The sequence below is a fragment of the Macrotis lagotis genome, chromosome 7 (genome assembly GCF_037893015.1).
Source record: "Macrotis lagotis isolate mMagLag1 chromosome 7, bilby.v1.9.chrom.fasta, whole genome shotgun sequence".
Taxonomy (NCBI): Eukaryota; Metazoa; Chordata; class Mammalia; order Peramelemorphia; family Peramelidae; genus Macrotis; species Macrotis lagotis.
Genome location: NC_133664.1, coordinates 115,989,209 through 116,010,464, shown reverse-complemented (window position 1 = coordinate 116,010,464; position 21,256 = coordinate 115,989,209). Strand labels below are relative to the sequence as shown.

Sequence of the window (21,256 nt, the reverse complement as noted above, 5' to 3'; positions counted from 1 at the left end):
TAGTGACAGAGGAACAAAAATAAGAGTTAATGTTTTTTATTTTGCTTTACCAATTGTAAAGCACTTTGCAAGTGAAAGATCTATACAGAGAGTAGAATATGTGAAAATAAAAAAGGAGAAAAATTCGACTATTTCTATTCAAGGCATTCATCTGTGTAGATCAGGAATTAGAATTGGGGTTGTGGTTGTGATAGGAAGACTAGAAATCATGCAGACTTTTAGTTTCACAGCTAGCTATATGTCCAAATTTTGTTAGAAACTCAATGCCATACAAATAGGAAGGTATTATTTCCAAAAACTTGCTGTCCTTAGAACTCCTTTTTGGAATACATTATTAGGTTATAGAAAGCCTATCAATTTTCCCTGTTTAGTTCCATTTTCCTTGTAATTACCCTAGATTCATTATTGGTTTAACAATAATTAAAGGGATTACCTAATGTTGAAAGGGGAACATAGTTTTGATTTTTGGGATTTCATTTGTTTGTTTTGGGGGGTTTTGCAAGGCAATGTGATTAAGACCCTTGCCCAAGGTCACACAGTTCGGTCATTATTAAGTATCTGCTGTTGGACTTGAACTCAGGTTCTCCAGATTCCAAGGCCTGTGCTTTATCCACAGTGCCACCTAGCTGTCCTGAAAGGGGAACATAGTTTTAAAACTATTGTCAAAGACGTATCAGAGGTCACATTCTCAATAGCTTTCTAGGATTTATGTGGACACTTTACTATGTTCACTCTTGGCAAAAGCAAAATGACTTCACTGTGTGAAAGTAATCTTAATTTATCACAAATGGTTACATTAGTCATCTTGTTTCCTTTCTATTACTTCAGAAAATGTTAGCATCAGGGAGAAAGATGGGTTGTTATATTTGTTCTTCAAGATTTTTCACAGATAGTGATAAATTTCAACATTTCCAGAGCATGAATCTATTAAAACACATTTGTTTTTCTATGGTATGTGATTTTAGCCTATATATTAAGCATATATATTTCCTATATTACTAATAGCTCATCCCTGGGAAGTTACCACAGGGTTTTAGGGTTTTAACCTAAAAAAAACAACAGCAAAAAAGCCTTCCTCAGATAAGAGCAAAGGACAGGTATTGAAAGTGAATTTTCCTCTTAACTTAAGGCCATTGACCTTCATGTCACTCTTGTTTCTTTTTAACTTGATAAAAGTTTCTTATTCAGCCAATATACCCTTAAACAAAATGTCTATGATATGTACTGAAGCTCAAAGAAAAGGACAGATTAAAAGTAGAATGATTGATTTTCTAATAAAAAAATGCTTAGAATGAAGGAACTATAAACTTTTTGCAATAGCTAAAATCAGTTCCTTGTTAGAAAGTGTTCAAGGTATTTGCCAGTAATCCAATTGTTGAAACATGCTAACTTTGTGCCCATACTTATGTTGTTATCTTCAAGCAAGATAAATCAGAAAATATGCAAAATTCCTATTTGGGGGTATTTAAGTGAGCAAATTTTTAGCAATGGAATCATGGTATTGGAAGTTATCTTGGAGATGCATTAGTCCAGTAAGGACACAGCTGGCATATGAATGTGGTTTCTATGACTCCAAGCTCAGTTTTCTTTCCATTGTATCCCAGATACTTTCCCCAGTGTCGACTTCTAGGTAATGTTCATTTCTAACCCTAGACCTCCACTCCATACAAATTTCATGTTCTTTGGTCTCCTTGTCCTCTTTTTCCCCCCAGCCTCCTTCAGCTGCTTCCTTTTGGCTCTAGACACATTCAGCAACTTGGTCAAGTTTTGTTTATGCATAGGAAGCTTTAGTTCTACCCTGTAGTTAAGCAAGTTATTACAAAAAAGGTGGAAGAGGGCAGAGAGTAGACAGCTTGTTTTGTAAAGGTTTCTATTATCTGTGATATGATCCGCCTCTTATGTCTTTCTTCCATTAATGCTATTAGAGTTGATTGTTCAGCCAAGGACAGTTCCATGGCTAGAAGTGATTTGTGAATAACTTGAAGTGGACAGATCTGAAATGTGAGGAAAAGACCAGAGGGAGAAGAAGGATTCATTCCAGTTATTGCAACTTTTTTAAAAGGCCATACATATGATTTGATGCACAGAGCAAGAAGCCAGAAACAAGAAACTTGACTTCTACTTTTACTTTTGCTATTGATTTTTTAAACTGTGTACTCCATTGGGCAACGAGGTGGTACAATGCCTAGAGCACCAGGCCTAGAGTCAGGAAGGTATGAGCTCAAATCTGGCCTTAAACATTTAGTAGTTGTGGGACCCTGCATAAGTCACTTTATCCCTATTTACTTCAGCACCTCATGTGTAAAATGGGGACAGATGAAGAAAGAAATAACAAACCACTACTTATCTTGACCTATGAAGAAACCCTATGGACAGAGTTCATAAGGTCATGTAGAGTTGGACCCAACTGAACAACAACAACCAGATACATCACCTTCTACCTTTGTTTTTACTTTGCTCTCTTCAAAATATTATACCAATATTGGTCATTACCATGCCTCAAAGCAACATATTGAGAGAATTAAATAGAATAATTATGTTAGAGCTAAAGCTAAATTCACCAAGAAGGGAAGAGTTGGAGTAGAAACTCAGAAAGTCAATAGCACAGACCAAGGTGTAAGGCTAGAACTAGCATAGAAGAACAGGTTGGGAAAGGTATAGCATAATATAATAATTAAAATATAATAACTCATTTATGGTTAGAATCAGGCTACAGAGTTAACCAAACCAAATTAGCAGAACCAGGCAGATAGTAGACACCAGGGCCAGAACAAAGATAAACTAGAGTCAATGTCCAAATTTTAGTCATAGTCTAGAACAAGATTCAAATCAAACAAACTATGTATAGTAGAAGACATAATAGCAGAATAATAACACAGACAGGTGGGTGTTGAAATAGTTTTATAGGATTCTGTTCATTCTTATGGATAACATTGACTTAAGAAGTAACCTATTTTGGCAGGGGAAAGAAGGGGCTAAGCATCTGCACCTAGGAACAGCATACCAAGCATAAGTGATATCAAATATTGGATTGAATAGGCTTGATGGAGGATCTAATTTAATAAGCCATAAAAATACTAAATAATTTTAAGTATGAAAACTTATAATCAAACCAACTCTTCTGATTCTAAATCTTGTTCTCTTTCTACTATACCATGCAGAATCAAAAGTGATAAAACATTCACTTGGAGAATTTCTGTGGGCAGTTGGAGTATAATTAGAGACAAAGTAATGGACCATATAAAGTAAAAGAAGTTATGTTTGAATATACTAGCAAAATGTGGACAATAGTAATTTTAGCAACTGGGTGAGAGTGGGAAAAAACCAAGAAATAAGTAATAAGTAAGGAACTTGTGATCAGACAGGAAGGCAGAGTAGTGAGTTAAAGCTAAGATCATTATGGGGGGAAAAAACCTTTAAATATCTTACTGTCTGGTGCCACAGTTTAAATAAAGATCAGTGTTTTTTTTTATTATTCCTAGCCTAACAGGGTGACATAGTACAAATAGAACTGTCTTAGAAAGATGGAAAAATGAGCATTTGTGAAAAGCTGATAGTGATAGATGAAAGTATCATTATCACAACTCACAAGAATCAATTAGCATCATTAAAAAAAAGGTAGATGGAACCCTAATTTTTCTCTACCCTTTATCAATCTAATTTGCCATTTCCTTGATACATGATCTTGGACAGATCACCTTTCTTCGTCTCAACTTCTTCATCTACTCCAAAAGTAGTAAAATTTAATATAGTCTTGCTAGTTTTAAAAGTAGACAATTTTAGTTAGCAGACCTGCAGATAAATCTTTCAAACTTTGTCAAAATGACAACCAGAACAAAGTGCCATTAATATATAAATACCTTAGGGACTGTGATATTAGGATACAAGTATGATGGTTCCACTGTCCTTCATGAAAAAATCAGTTGGCAAAGATGAATTTTACAAACATCTAACTTTTTTCTTCTGGTCTGTTAGCCTTACTTTCATTTTCATGTTTACATGTCTGAGGCTGGATTTGAACTCAGTCTCCCTGACTTCAGGTCTGGCACTCTCTTTACTGTACCACCTAACTGTCCAAAATGACTTTTACCTTTCACTCTTCTATTTTGCTGCCGTATGAAATAATACAGTTTTTACTGGTTCATCTTTCTTCATAAAATTTTACAAATGAATTTTATTTTAACCTAGTATTGCTTTTGGCAAGTATTCCTCTATGGTATTTTTTTGAGCTCTTTTGGTCTTCTTGTTGTATAAGTTAATTTTCATTGGTTATACTACTAAAGAAAAATGTGCTGTCATAAAAATGATAAGTATGAAGCCTATAAGAAATATGGAGAGACATAGGTCTCTCTCTCTTTGCATTATGATGCAAAGTGAAATCAGATTCAGAACTTTGTTCATACTCCCTGCAACTATAAAAAAGGGAGGAATGGAGGGAGAGAAGGATGACAGGATCCCTATCTGGATAGTACAACTTCAGGTAGTCCTAGAAAAAGACACAGAACAAAAATATTTTCTTTTCTTAATGATTGTTTTTTAAATTATTTGGCTTTTCTTTTTTAAAAGCTATAGGCTTGGAATCAGATTTTGCTTTCTTTTGTATAAATACTTATATATTGCATGACCCAAAATTACATTTACACAAACTAGTTTCAATATTAGACATCTCTTATTAATACCATTTTGGCCTCCAGAGAACATAAAATTTTGACTAGATCTGGGTGTTTGTTTTTTCAAGTAGATCTCCTCTGAGATCATCAGATTATGACATATGTCTTTGTCTAACCCAGCTAAATAAAGAAAAGCTCATTTTCAGTAGGCTGGCTACTTGGTGGTGGAGTCTTTGACTATGTTAACTTATGAAACAAAGAAAAATCAAATATTGTCCCCATTCTTCTGCAAAATGATCTTCTGTTTCTGCAGTGATGATGGCAGAAAGCAGGACAGAGACTGCTAAGAATCACAATTTTTAGGCTGCCTGAAGGTATTAATTAAGCAGTAGTTATCCTAATGTGAAATCCTTATCCAGTGACCAGGGTTGACATACTAGTAGAGAAATAGATTATGTCATTCTCGTAATTCTCCCTATAAGCAAAACCAAAAAGTGAGAAGAAATTACAGCTAAATTGATAGAGGGATAACAAGGGCTTCTTGACAAAGCAAATAGGAGTTGACAGCTGATTTTTTTATGGTCCAAAGATGATATGAAATATTTCATGAGAAATTAGTTATCTTATAATGCAATGCTCATGATAAGTATTTGCAAAAAGATAACTATGAAAATAATTGCAGGTTATACATTATCAACCTTGTGAAAGATAAAGATGTTAAGAAATTTCTTGGGGCAGCTAGGTGGCGTGGGGGTGGCTAGGTGGCGCAGTGGATAGAGCACCGGCCCTGGAGTCAGGAGTACCTGAGTTCAAATCCGGCCTCAGACACTTAATAATTACCTAGCTGTGTGGCCTTGGGCAAGCCACTTAACCCCAATGCCTTGCAAAAACTTAAAAAAAAAAAAAGTAGAAATTTATTTACATCAAACACATCTTAAAACAAGGAAACACATTATCTTCAGCCTTGTCTACTACTATCTTGGAGGAGATCCAACAGAAAATCAGAGGCAAAGATCAGTTGTATCAAACTCCAATAGAAGAAAGAACCATTAAACCATGTATGAGAATCCTTGTGGCCTACATATTGACAGAAAAACACTTGTTAACATTATTCATGTTCTATTATGTTTTTATTGGTATTGTTTTTTTATTTCACAATTACATTTTAATCTGGTTCTGGTGGCACTTGAAAGCCTGCAAGGCATGTATTTGACACCTCTACTATAGAAGACAACATTCTTTAGGTGCTCCTGTTTTAGATTGGGTGGCCATCACTGGTCCTGATCCATATCTGGTCACTGGACCCAGGTGGCTCCAAGAGGAGAAAGTGAGACTGATAACTTTGCACAGCACCCCCTCACTCAAATCCAATTGACTTGCAAATCCTAGAATCACCTTCTTGATGTCTTGGTCTTTTTCAAGAAGGCAAAACAACAACAACAACAGTCCAATATTGTGCTGAAATTATAGCAATTTTCTTTCCCTCACTGAGCTTTTATTGCCTATTTTCCTGGCATGTAGACTCCTGATGTGTAAATTTACAAGGTTCTGCAGCACCTTTTTAAAAAATTTGCAGTGAACAGCATGAAGTAAACCATTTCAGAATTCTGTGGGTATAAGATCCCTCCACCAGCACTTTGCACATATATCCTTGAAGGATTGGGTTTTCTGAGAAACTGGCTACAGCTGTCAATCAATTATTCTCAATGTCATGGTTCCTGCACTCTTTCCAGGGTGTTAGGAGTGATTATGGATTCCTGTCAAATGAGATGTCTACTATATATTCAACATGAGGCATTTTGTATTTTCTAATCTATGGCTCTCAAGGCTTAGTAGGTGAAGCAAATGTTAGCAAGCCAAATGGGACAGAGACTAAGAATGCCATGCTAGGAGCATGCACAACAGATGTGCCAAAAGCTTGAAGATGGCTGCACAAGCAGATTAAAATTTTATATAAATACACTCATCTTGATTGTCACATTCCACATGGCATTCCCCCTACATGCATAAAAATGGCCCTGGGTCTAATTTTCAAGGATATTTGCCTCCTTATTGCAGCTTTTAGCTGTCAAACACAAAAAGTATTTTGTGTATTATATCTATCAGAAAAGATCAAGGAGCTAGAATGATTAATTAGCATGAGTATAGGTTAAAAAACCTATTTCTGTACAGCTTGGCTGAATGGCAGATAACAGTGAGGGATGGGAAATTTGCTTAGCATGATCCCAGGAAGCTGATCTAGAAGTATCAGACTTAGAGAAAACTTACTATCAAGGAGAAGCTTCTTTTAGGTAAAATGGTCTATGCAATTATCCAGTTAACTGCCCTAGCAAATGAGAAGGTTCTAGAGGCAGAGAGCTTGGACACATCCGGCTTGTGCTTTATATGTTTGAGTTAGTAAGGCTATCTATTTATAAAGAACTTTGTTTATGTATGAGGCATCAGTTGCCTGTTCATGGACCAACCATTTACATGACCTCCATATGTGAATAATTAAGGACAATTAATCCAGACCATAATTCTTTTGCTTATATAAATACATATTTAAAAGGGATGTCACAGGGGGTGACAGGATTGGATAGGGAGAGGATGTGATACTCTAGGGCATTCCTGTGTAGAAATTCTCTCTAGGGTTGCACATATGCAACTCATATGGAATTTTCTTTTTTTAAAATTTTTATTTTTTTGCAAGGTAGGGAGGTTAAGTGACTTGCCCAGGGTTACACCACTAGGTAATTATTAAGTATCTGAGGATGAATTTGAATTCAGGTCCTCCTGTCTCCTAGGGACAGTGCTCTATCCACTGTGCCACCTAGCTGCTCCTGGAATTTATATTCTTAAAGAATTCCCTTGACCACTAAGAGGTTAAATGACTGGCCCAGGATCTCACAACAAGTTTGTACAGAGGCAGGTCTAAAATCTTTCTAACTCTAAAGCTTAACTGTGTACTACACCATGCTGTTTCTCATAAAGAAATGTACGACATGTAAGATTTTAAAGGCAAATGCCTCAGGATAAATCAGAGGTTTATAGATATAGAACTAGAAGAGACTATAGAGGTCATTGAGTTCAACCTCTTTTTAAATCAGAAAAATGAGACCCAGATAGGGTAAGTGATTACTCATTTTTACAGAGAATTTGAGGCAGAATTTGAATTCAGGTCTTTCTCCAATTCCAAGTCTCTCTCCAGTCTTTCCCTTAGCTACCTTTCTAACATGATTTGTTATTTACTACTGTCTAATAGAACTAATTTTCTTCTCACTTATAGGGTTTGTCTTTTAAAAATTAATGGCAAGGTATAAGTGAAAGAACCTTGGACTTAGGGTTAGAAGATGACTTTGAGTCATTACTTAATCATTTATTAGTTATGTTTTATAAGACATCATTTGATCTCTTCAGTTCTAATTTTCTTCATTGTAAAGTAGGCTCCAACTGGTCAATCTTTGGATATCTCATATTTATCACATTCAAAGAGATCTCCTTATCACCTTCCTTTCCTCCATGAATACTAATCCTGTTCCACTTTTCTTTCTCTATTTCTATTGAGGAGGAAACCAGCTCTACAGTTAAAGATCTCAGAATCAAAATCAACTCCTTCCTCTGTCTCCTATCCTTATTATGAACAGTCCCTTGCTGAGTCTTGTTGATTCTGCCTCTACATCATAACCCACATCCATTCCCTTCTTGCCTTTTATATGGCAACCACCCTAGTTAAGGCTTTTTAATGTCTCTTGCCTAGTCTATAGAAGCAGTCTTTTCCTGATTCTAATCTCTCTTCCCTTCAACTTTCCATACAGGTGACAAAATTCTTCCTAAAAGAAATTCTTAAACACAACTCTGAATGTTGCATGTTGTTGAAAAACTAATGAATAAAAACATTAAAAAAAATTTTTAAAAACCACAGTTCTGATCATGTCACTCCTCTTGTTAGAAAACTGGTTGCTTTTGGATTAAAACACAACCTGCCAAGGTTGACTTTCAAAAACCTTTACAAACCAGCTTCATAAATTTTTTAGCCTTATTTCAGATTACTTTTCACCAATCCCCTTCCAACCAAATTGTCCTATGCATTATCCCCTTAACTCAATTTTTCATCTCCAGGTTCCATACCTTTCCAAAGGCCACTCTCTTCCATGCCATCTCACTTTCCATCTTTACATGCTAGAACTGTTCTCTTTCTTCAAGGCTCAGTCCATACAGATCTTCATTTAGGAAGTCTTCCTAATGTCCTTGGTGTTAATGTTACCTTCTTCAATTTACTATTTGCAGATCTATAGATTGCCACCCCACCCTTCATGTTTTTTAGAATGTAGCTTTGGACAGGGATTCTTACCAGTTTTGTCTTAGTAATCCCAGCAGTAAATTTTGAATAAATGTTTGCAATTGTATTTAATAGGGGATCCTGATGCTTACAAATATTCACCTATCAAAACTTGTCAAGGGTCCTAACTACTGCCTAGGGAAGAAAAAAGTTTGAATTCCAGAGTTGAAGTGACCTTGCAGGATGAAAAGGTTCCTGGGGCATGATAGAGAAGTTCAGAGGAGGGCAACTGGGTGAGAAATGACATGCCATCAAAAATCTTTAGCTATGATATCAGAAATATATATATATATATATATATATATATATATATATACATATATACATATATGCACAAATATATTTTTTCATTCAAGAGTTTACCTTACCACTCTTACTTAATTCTAGAAGCTTTGTCATTATAGCCCATTTTTTGTCCCATTTGTAAGAAGGAAATGATTTTCTTTTCTTTGTAACCTTGTTTTCCAGTCTAAAAAGGGGGGGGGGGGATTATAGGGACATTGTATTGTATATATGTGTGCATGTGTATATAAATATCCATACATGTATAAGTAAACATACACACAGCATTATAAATCTCTTAAGACTTATCTTTTTTCCAATTAGGAAATGCAACTGTCTTTATTAGCTCACCTAACCATTTCATCAGTTTCCTATCCCATTGAATCTGGTTTTGCTGACAGTCAGTAGTCTTCCAAACTCTCTTTGGCACAAACTGATATTTTCTTGTTGAGACCATACACTTCTAAATGTTTGAACCCAAAGTAGTAGCTCTTAAATAAAAATATTTAGTGGTATCCTTACATAGAAAATTGGAGGTAGTAATACATATCAGCAGGATAATGAGAGCAATTTCTTCTGTTCTGCTGTAGCATCAGCCTGTTAGATTTGAACTAAATAGTCTTTCCCCATTTCTAAAATTCTCAAACTATTTTGTGATGTCTGTTTTCAATTTGTGTTACAGGGCAGCCTTTGGCAAGGAGTCTGAAGTTCTAATTGGAAACCTGGGTGATAAATTAATCCCACAACAAGAGATCCTACGTGATGTTAGTGACCTGAAGGCTCTGGCCAACATGCATGAAAGCTTAGAGTGGTTGGCAGGACGAACAAAGTCAGCTTTTTCCAATCTTTCAGCATCTCAAAGTAAGTGCCTAACACAGATTGTCTCATTTAGGTGACGACTAAAAGATCAAATAAGGTAATGTTATTTAAATATGCCGATTGTAGGTAATTTCTGCACTGTTTGTTAGAAATGGCTCCACTTCATAGAATTCCCAACATTCTTCAAGGTGTAACTCAAGTATCACTACATGAAGTCTTTCTTGATTCTCTCCAAAGTATTAGTGCTCTATCCCTCTTGAAATTACTTTGAATCACTCTATATATTTATCACTATATATCTGTCTAGATACTTTTTCTCTACATGTCTTTATAAACACTCAGAAATAATACTCTCTAAATAGTAGACTCTTAATACATGTTGAATTGAAGATAAATTCTATTTTTTTTCTCAGGTTTCTTATGATCTTAGGAAAAAATTTATTTCCCCTATTTCCTTATATAACAAGATTTGTTTTAATTGAGCTTTTATGCTAAGCCTCAAAGATATGTACTAGATGAGGCATTCTGTGGCATCTCCCAGAAATAAATTTTTGTTAAGGAGTGGAAAGCTTACTTGCCACAATAACTTGAAAATAGAAACATGAGCAAAAGTGCTCAAATATTTACTAAGTATAAGTATTTACTATAGGATTATATAAGTAGTAGGTACCTAATAGAAAATGATTAATTTGAAAATTGTCAGGGGGAAGATAATCTAGAAGAGAAAAGAAAGTTGGAAAATAAGGATAAAAAGTAATGACTTTGAACAAGAAATGAAAATTACATAATGTTCCTTAGAGAGAGAAAAGAGAGAGAGAGGAAACAAAGGAGACAAAATAGACTCTGAAATGAATGCTAGGATAATCTGTTAAAAGAGGGTTAGAAGTAAAGTATTTTGCTTATACTTTGCTATTTTCTTGGAATATAAATTTCATAGTAAATTATAATACTAGTAATATGGCAATAATAATAATAGCATATTTTAAAGACTTCTAACAATTTGCTAAGTTCCTTCTGTATAGCATATCTTTCAAATTCCATAACAACTTTTGAGGTATCATCATCATAGCCACTATATTGGTGAGTTTAGGTCTTCTGACTCAAAAGACAATTGTCTTTTACTACACCACGGTTGACTGGCCACTTATAACCTTCCTTTAACATTATGGTAAGCTGATTAGCCACAGTTCAAGAGGTTCTTCCTTTTTCTTTTTTTAAAGTAATTTAAATACTTTTATTTCATAGTGACAGCAATACTATTATTCTTTTTTTTTAAGATTCTTCAAGGCAACAGAGTTAAATGGCTTGCCCAAGGCCACACAACTAGGTAATTATTAAGTGTCTGAGGTTGGATTTGAACCCAAGTACTCCAAACTCCAAGGTCGGTGCTCTATCTGCTGTGCCATCTAGCCGCCGCCAATACTATTATTCTTTTCAGTTATGCAGAGCATGCAATAGATTTGCCTCCTCCCCCCTTTAAATCACTGAAACAATGAATCAAAATACCTTATCAAGCATCTTCTAACTACATAAATAATGGTCTTGGTATGAGTAATATTCAGTTGAATTTTAATCCATATATTTTTGGATGTGTTTAAAAACATTTAAAGCAAGCTAGATTTAATTAACTAGTTTACAGAACATCACACTTATTGGAATGTCACTTTGATAGTTATTACCACAGATGCAGCGGTTTCTCCTTTCAGGGAGATAATCATAGAAACTGACTAGGGTAAACTAATTCTCTATCCTGCAGTAGCAATAGAGAGAAAAACTTCTCAAAATGGGATATTTCCAGAGAGCCAGTTATATCTAGCCTTTGGGCCTGTAGCTTTCCACTTCTTTAGTGGGGCCGCCAGACAGACCAAAGTAAATGGCTTAAGTTTCAGCCAAAGAAAGATGTATGACAGATGAGATTTCCAAGGCTATGAGATTCTAAAAATGGCATCTGAAGGAAATCATATAATCTTCCTGGCATGACCCTTAAGAAAAGAAGACCCATCTATTTCAGGCTGTCTGAAAGTATAGTTTGATAGCTGCATGTTTGCCTGCTTTATGAGTCTATAACATTGGAAACTCTACTGCAATATAGCAAAGAGTTAAATCTGGACACCCAAGTACAGATTTTGGAAAAAGCCCTGGAGCCCGTTGTTAATTGTGAAATAAGCACTTAATGTCCACCTCTCTGTCATCTCTCTTGCTTCAATGCAAAGGCTATTTAGTGTTTTAACATCAGTAATTGTAAAGAGCTCATCTCATCTGTAGGCCTTCTGCCCTGAGGAGACAATTACCTAGAGTTTGCAATAAAGCAGCATTCCAAATTTGATGTGTTCTGGACTAGAACTACTCCACAAAGTGATAGAATAGATAACCTCAGTAGCTAACTACTGAGTGATTCACACATGCTAACCTAGAATCAACTGTTTTCAAATGGCAAAAGATGCTCTCTGAGCTAATGCTCAACTTGGTAATTGCACAATTTTACCTGTTGTGTTCATGTCACTAAGAGCACCCTAGTACAGTAGATGTCCAATTCATGTATTTAATCACCTGCGTGATTCTGACAAAGACCTATTCTACCAAACCCGTTAACTCTTCTGATGTGCTCAATTCTATCTCATAATATAAGTGGTACACTCTCAGTGGTTCATTTCAAGGTAATTATTCCACCCAGTGAATGATTTAAGTAACTGTCATCCTTCTGATATTCACTGTGCAACACCCCAAGTGAACTGTAATCACTTCTTTTACTGTTTTTGCTAAACCAAAAACTTCATGTGATCTGGTTTATCATGTTCACAAGACCAGCCCATGCTCTTTCTCCTGTCCTCTGGAATCCTCTCAGGTTAAAGGCAGAAAAGATCAATGCATGGGTATACCCAAGGACCTAGCTTTGAAATCAATCTTTTCTACTCATTCTGTAATCTTGGGCAAATGACCTTAACCTCTCTGACCCTCAGGAGAAGGTAGGACTTGTTAACCATTCCAGTTTCATCTGGAACTAAATCTAAGATCTTCTGATGATTCTGTTTTGGTGTGACTCAGGAGGATATCACTTTATGCTACATTATGACCATACTTTCATCCTAGAGTAGGGAGGATTTGCCATCAGAGAAATCACTTTGGAAGGTCAAATCTCCCTTCAGGATTGAAAGAAGAATTCTTACTCACCTGAAATATTCTGTGGTAAACTGGACTGTATAGGCTTTATAAAGCAATGGACAAGCCTTGAGCAATAGATAGAGTACATGGCTTTTTCTTCAGTATTGCCTGCTGAATTTCAACTTAGCCTCTTTTTCATTTTATTGTATCTTTCCTTCATACTTCAGGTCTAATCTGCCCAAATCCCAGTCACTTTTTAGACTTTTTTTGTCCTTATTAGTAATCTATAATTATACCTTATTTCCTTCATCCTGATTCTCCTGAATTTTTGTTCCTTCTTGAATAAGTATAACTGTTTGAGTTATGCCAAAAGTTCACCAATTCCTGGGCCATGTTTTGCTTCATACCTCAGATCAACTCATAGACTTCTTTCCCTGGTTTCCTCTATTAATATATTTGAATGCATATAATTTGATATATTAATGTTTATGTGTATACACACACACACACACACAATCAGAGACTGCCCAAATCAGGAGTTCTTAACCTGGTGTATCAAGACATTTTTTTAAATGTCAAGATGACTATATTGCTTTCTTTGTACTCCTTTGCATTTTATTTGATGTATTTAAAAACATTCTTCTGTGAAGGGATCCATAGCTTTCCCTAGACTCTTAAAAACACTAAAAAGGTGAAAAGTCCCAGGACCTTTATGGTCAGAAAAATGTTCACCAACCATGCTATTCATGTGAAATGGTGAAGTAAAAACCCAAATTTAAACATTTTTCCCCTAAGGAAGTATATAAACTTTATTGGGAAGGGAACAAATAATTCTATATATTTTTAACAACACCTAGAAAATATAATGAACTTAATGTTTTTTGTTAGAAAATTTTTCAAAAGCATAAAAGTGCCATTCATTGAAATTAATTGGGAGACCACCATATAGCAAAAACTTTTTCACATTTTAAATTTTTCTGCTTTTATGTTGTACTTTTGTTTAAAAGCTTTCAGTTGCTTAAAAAGATGTATTTCATAGAAACATACCTGCCTTCTTCAGGAAGGACCATACTTTACTAATCCTTTGTTTTGGATAATTTATTTCAAACTCATCAGGAGTTTCTGTAATTACTGTTTCAGTAATTCTGTAACCTTCCCTGATTGCCTATTCTGATATTTAATTTCTCACCATCTAGAAGGTCATCTTTATAATTTCTTTAGGACTAATGTCTTCGTGTTTCCTGCTAAACTTATTTCCTCTATTTTGTCATCTTCAGAAATGCAAAACAATTGATGAGTGTTCTATTAAAACTTACTGTAAGTCTGAAAATTCTTGAGTCCAGATTCTTAGTTGGAAAAGAGCTTAGGGCCTTATAGTCCATCCCATATTTGAAAAAGAATCCTGTCTACAATATATCTTACCAAGTACTTACCCAGTTTTCTCTTGAAAACCTTCAGTGGAGAGAAGTCCATCTTCTCCCTGTCCCCTCCCAGGCAGCCCAGTTCACTTGGAACCACTCTAATGATTGTCATTGTTCTTAGCTATATTCTCTGGAACCCAATAGAACAAGCCTGATCCTGACTCCACACCACAACCTTTCAGATGTTTGAAATCAGCTTTCATGTCTCCCTTGAGTCTTCTCCTCGCCCACTTCCCTCAAATAATCCTGATGGTCATCCTGGTTGCCCTCCTCTGGAGACCCTCCAGCTTAACTATATCTCCCTGAGCCTGGGGCCCAGGACTGAGCATGTAACAAGGTGGGAATACAGTGGGGTTGTTACATCCCTATTTGTTCCTCTTAATGCAGTCCAAGATGGTGTCAGCATTCTTGTTTGCCCTATTGTACCGCTGACTTATCATGCCTGCAGTCCACTAAAACTCACACATTTCTTTTTCTCAGAAATGGTTGCCTCATTACTAAGCTTTTCCCCCATCTTGTACTTCTTTGCCAACTATTCATTTCATGAATCTGCCTTTACCTTCGGAGGTCCTTGCCTTCACCTGTGTCCTTGAGGACTTCCGTCTCTTGCCCACAACATCACAATCCTTGTCAGTGTTTGCTAGATTTCCCTGCAAGTATCTTTTGTGCCCAAGTAAGTCACTAGAAGTAGGTCATCAAAACTGATAAACCTGGGTCTCTTCTTTATCATTTCCTGGACACCTACCCTGGGAAGTCTGCAGACCTTTCTCTGTTGCTGTTGTCAAGTCAACAAATAGCTGCCTCATTACCCTTCAGCAGGGAGTCATCTAATAAATCTGTACATCTCTTCCTCACCTGACCCTTAACTGAATGACCTTTCATCTATTATAGATCCATATTATCATTCCTTGTAGGTTCAGCAGCTGCTCCCACCTCCTTAGAGAAGCCTAAATAAATGTTCAATGGTCCTTCTTCTTTCTAGATTCCTGAAACAGATCATTATTACCTTTTGCCTCCCCAGATCCCTTTTTTGTTTATGCTTTTTTTGACATGGAAGCTCATCTTTTATATTTAAGGAATATTTCATTTTCTCTAATAATCTAGAGATTAGAAAAGCATTCATTAAGAACCATTTACCTGGGGTGGCTAGGTGGCACAGTGGATAAAGCACCAGCCCTGGAGTCAAGAGTCTCTGAGTTCAAATTTGGTCTCAGACACTTAATAATTACCTAGCTGTGTGGCCTTGGGCAAGCCACTTAACCCCATTTGCCTTGCAAAAACCTAAAAAAAAAAAAAAGAAGAAAAAAGAACTATTTATCCTCTTGAATGGAAACCTGCAAACCTGCCTCTTTTCCAGGTGAAAGAGCCAACCTCCTCTCCTCCTATAGCCTCTCCTCAGAGTTCTACTGCAGAATAAACATTTTTTTTTATATTTGTTTGTTTGGCCTTTGCTCTTCTCTGAACTCTCACCAAGGTATTATAGATATTTCTTTTAAAATATGATTCAAATCTTGCAGCTGGCAGAACCTTCATTATCTCATCTTACACTTGAAGAACCTAAAGTTCTCAGAGGTTGAAATGTTTGATCAAGATCCCTTAGTGGCAGGGGAATGACTAGAACTCAGGTATCTTTTCAACTCATCAAGAGCTTTTCCACTACATCTCATCTCTAACCACTTTCAAGTTCAGCAGAAATACTTCCTGGAAGACCTGACATCCTGATAATTCCTGTCAATGTCCTATTTGTGTTTTAAAATAACAAGTTTATATTGCTATTCCATATTCAGCTTGATACCTTCCCCCATCCAGCTGGAATTTCCCCATCTTCTAAACCAAGTTTATTTTCAGTCCTAAATACTCTCTCCTACCCTTGTCTCTTAAATTCCATCTTCATACAGTTTAACTTGTCAGTTTACATTCTATTGATATCTTCTAGGTTCAACAAACTTACCTACTTCTATATCATCTTAATAATACATTTACAAGAAAATGATAAGGATTTTAAATAACACTAGCCTCAAACTGGGCCATTTAGAACATTATATCATATATTCACCTAGAATTATGTTGAGCAATTGATGATCTTATAACTTGTTCAAGATATGTTATTTTCTTCTTATACAGTCAGTTAATGCAAAGCTAGTTACTCTATCATTGAATTAAATTAGCCTCAGGATTAGGATCATAGATTGAGAATCTGAGGGACCAGGAGGTTGAGTGAATTGCCCATGCCCACATGGCTGAGCTATGCTTTAAAACCAAGTCCAAGTACAATGAATCCAATGACCTTTCTTGGCATCATTTTAGTAAAAAAAAAAAAAAGCTATTTGGAGTGCCTCATTCTCTTCTGGGTGACTGAAGTTGAAATTTAATTATAAGACATATCCTAATATCTTCTCAGATGTATATAAAGCCTAATTTCTAGAGTTCCTCATTTTACATTTTAAAAAAAATGACTATCCCTTTCCAATTTTGAGAACTCTCCAGGAAAACTAACTACTAAATCCTCAGTAACAGATCTCAACTCCTTAAATAATTATACTAGATTCTATGTTACTGGATCCTTCTAATATCCCCCAAGTACATAATTAACTTGGTTAATTTCTCATAAACTTATTCTTCCATTTTCTAGTTGGACTTCCCCTATCTCACCACAGATAACTCATCCGGGTACCTCTTTCAACAACTTTAATTTTTTTCTTAATTTTTTCCTAGATCTATGATTTCATTAATATCACAAACTCCACATAAGTAAACTTCCTCTACTAACATTAATAAACACCCGCTCTCCAACTAATACTACACTGCCAACATGCCTCAGAGGTACTTGAACTTATATCCTTTTGACTCTGAAGCCAACTCTTTATTTACTATGACATACTGCCAATAATTGCCTTTGTAGGAAGCATTTTTTTCCTTCATAAAGAATACAACTTTACTAACATCAGTGAGATTTTTACTCTGAGAGATACATCCCTTTACAAATTGTATATGGCAAGCGATGCCAATAATGGTAAATACGTTCTAGGGTAGGTAGGGTTGGCTGCAAACATCAGAGTTATGTTTACTTCATGAGCATGTGAGAGGTTATCTCTTCTAGGTATCTTCAATTGTTCTCCCATGAGTTTGCAATTCTGCCTCTTGATAGTCATATTCTCTAAGAAAGTACTAATAAAATCAATCTTCTAACTAGTGACTTCAGAAAGAACCAAATTAATATAAAAAACTTTTTTGTTTTCTCAAATCAAAATGCTATGAAGTTTAGCCAGCTTCTATTAGATTTTTGTGTAGAATTATAAATCAGCAACTAATTTAAAATGGGAAATTTTACTGGCCAAGATCACTTTATAGCCTCCAAAATGATCTAACTTTTTGCCCTCCTATATTTTGTAATAACTTTGTAGTTATTTTACTTCTTATTTCTCCATTCTTGAAATAGATTTGTATCATCTTCCCTATTTAAAATGGTATAGTTGAGAGCCTGCAGAAGTTTAAATTCTTTTTTTTTTTTTGCATTTTTTTTTTGCAAGGCAAATGGGGTTAAGTGGCTTGCCCAAGGCCACACAGCTAGGTCATTATTAAATGTCTGAGACTGGATTTGAACCCAGGTACTCCTGACTCCAGGGCTGGTGCTTTATCCACTGTGCTACCTAGCCGCCCCAGAAGTTTAAATTCTGATGCTATGGTCTTGGTTGTCGTCTCTTTCTTCCTTCTCACTTTCCCTCCTCCCTGATCTGCACTATCCAAGTGTGTGAAAATGGGCAAATCACATCTCACCTCTCTCCACTTTGTCATTAGTAAAAGGAGAGAGTTTACTCTAATAACCCAAGCACTTCCCCAGCTCTAGTTGGAAATTTAGAAGATCACCCAGGAATGATAACCCAACTTGGCCTGGTGCTGCTTAGATTTACTCTCAACCGAATGATTTCTTACTTCTCCCTCACTTTGATATCAAGATCTGGAAATTCCAATCAAGTTAGATGAAAGTGAAATGTTCTTCAAAATATCACCTTCAAAATTAAAGATAGAAAAGATCCAACTGGTCTATAGTCACTCCTGATTAGGATTCTGTATGACTTCCTATTTTGTCTGACCTAAAGTTTCTCAGAAGACAGTGAGGTCCACCTTAGAATCCAATATCAGAGCTCTTGTTGTATATTAGTGACTAACGAATTCTAAAATACAAAACCATTGATGTTTCTACATAACTACACAATTGACAGTAATAATTTGCCTAACAAAGATCCCATGAGGTATTACCCAGTTTCAGCTTTGTGTTTTTCCTGAACTATTAGATAAAATTTCCCCCCTCCTAATTCCATTTGATTATTATTAATTAAAGCCCCCTGCCTGGTAATTCCTTTCCTGCTCAGGTATTTACAAGTTTCAAATATTTGGAGACTGTTATCAGATCCTCTTTAGTCATTGCTCAGCCTGGCTGTACATATTTAGTTTCTGTAATCTTCTTTCCTAAGTTAGGCTTTCCATGCCTTTAATCATTTTCTGTTTTATTCTTTTTCATTTTCTCAAGCTGGCTCCTTTAACAATTTCCTCTTCTTATGCCTAACCTCTCCAGGTCTGTTTTTTCTATTTCTATGTTCTTACCGCTGTTGGCCATACTTTCAAATTCAGTGTAATCTGTTAATTCCATTATCTTTCTGCTTGCTGAGAAAAAAATCACCATTTAGCATTATACTTTTATTAGTTTTCAATCCATTGTCAAACTGAATGACTTTGTCCTTATCCAAGCTAATTGGAATTAATTTTACCTGTAAATTTTTATAAGCCTTTATCAAATGCTTTTCTAAGTCCTGGGTAGATAGATAGATAGATAGATAGATAGATAGATAGATATTTGGACTTTAGAAAATATATGTGTGTTGTCTTTCCCCTCAGAGCTAATCATATTATTTTTTGGAGTAAAGAAGACTGAGTGGTAATTTTATGAAGATTCATCCTTATTATCAAGCTTAGCTGAAATTTGTTCAAACATAAAAAAACCTCAATGAAATACATAATCAGGAAAAGTGAATGTGTAGAGTCCCTGTATTCAATGTCCTGATCATTCTAAGAACTCTTATAAAAATGTTGTTGCCAGTGACAACAGAAATAATGGTTATTCTCTAGGTAGTTTCAGAGTAGAAACATCTGGGGTCCTCTATTTCCTTCTCCATGGCTGACATTATTACTGATTATCGGCTAAGCCTCAGCCAGCCAGATAGGAAGAGATTGTTCTGACTTGGAGTCTTAAGAATCTCTGCTTTTTTATTTTCTTACCATAGAAAAGTGTACCCACTTTTGAGTATGCAAACACCCCAGCTTCCAGCCCTTGTACCTTCTGATTCCTCCTAAAAGAAGCCCTGAGTCTTCCTAAACTCCCATCTCCTCTGGTCCTTTCTATAGCTACTTTTTTCTGAAGAGAAGTTTTCTGACTCTTCTTCAACCACATTACACTTTCAATACTACTTTTTTTACTTCTCAATTAGTCATTCAATGAGTCTTCAAGATCTCATGGACCATAGCATGCCAATACTGTTCACGGGGTTTTCATGTCATAAATTTTGGAGTGATTTGTCATTTATTTCTCCAGTGGAACACCAATCCATAGGCAAACATAGGTTAAGTGATGGCTCTGTTTTGTAATTTTCTTTATGTATATGCTGTTCCCTGCTCCAGCCACCAAAAGAATGTCTTTACATGATACTGAAATATCAAGGAAGTATTATTATTAATAGTTACTTAAGAAGTATTATTCAACTGCTTAATAATATTTTCTGAGTTTAATTCTTTTCCCATCTAATGCTGGGCTATTGTTGCAAGTGAAGTTCTTTGTAAACCTTAAAGCTCTTTACCAATATGACCTAGCAGCAGCAACGACAGCAGCAGCAGCAGCATTATTCATATTGTTCTGGACAAAAAAATACATGGCTCTTACGCCTCTAATTTCAATATAATAGGTTTATACCTCAAACTACAATCTTTATTGCCTTTGTTGTTGGGAACCAGTGCCATCTTTATATTATGTGCCATCTTTGTAACAATTCATCTTCACTTTAGGAGATAACTAGTAGGATTTTTGTTACCAGTTTCAGATTAGACTACATAACTGAACCTAGAAAATTGTTCTAAATGTCCCTTCATGGATTAGCTCATCATCTGTGAACAAAAATTGTTTCCTCCCAGTAAGCCAGTAATGAGTGACGAGGGTCACCTGTAGGTTATGTATACATATTGTCCCCTCAGAGTATGAGGAAGATAAGAATAATAATTCTGCTTCCTATTTGTGGACTGCCTTTCTACTCACAAGACTCATATTAAGATCACATATTAATATCATTCATTCTTAATCTCCCCATTCTCCCAAACCCTAAGAGTCCAGTCCTCTTATGCTGTCAGTTGGAAAATCGAGGATTGTTTAAAACTTGGAGCTTCAAGTGATAGGAGAGTCAAGATCCTCCCTGACTTCCCTGAGATTCGAGGCCATTAGCTGGATGGAGGTTGCAGAACAGAGGTTGCACAATTGGTACTATTAGTCTTTAAGCTCCCATTTGTGCCTTAGTTTCCCCTTGTAACACTAAAATAGTACTGCCTTCTGGCCAGCTCACAAATATAGGGCAGTAAGAGAGACAAGGTACCTTGAGAGCAAGGTACAAATTCATGGATTCAAAGAACAGAAGAACTGAAAGACCCCACTACCACCA

At 35.7% G+C, this 21,256-nt stretch overlaps 1 protein-coding gene across 2 annotated transcripts in view; it reads left to right on the top strand.

Annotated features, from left to right (window-relative positions):
* The window catches only part of EXOC4 (exocyst complex component 4), a 914,582-nt gene that overhangs the window by 775,103 nt on the left and 118,223 nt on the right, over positions 1-21,256 (top strand). For both annotated transcript variants that reach the window (XM_074193663.1, XM_074193664.1), the window contains one exon: positions 9,896-10,074. In XM_074193663.1, coding sequence (XP_074049764.1) covers positions 9,896-10,074 — 179 coding nt within the window. The remainder of the gene's footprint in view (positions 1-9,895; positions 10,075-21,256) is intronic.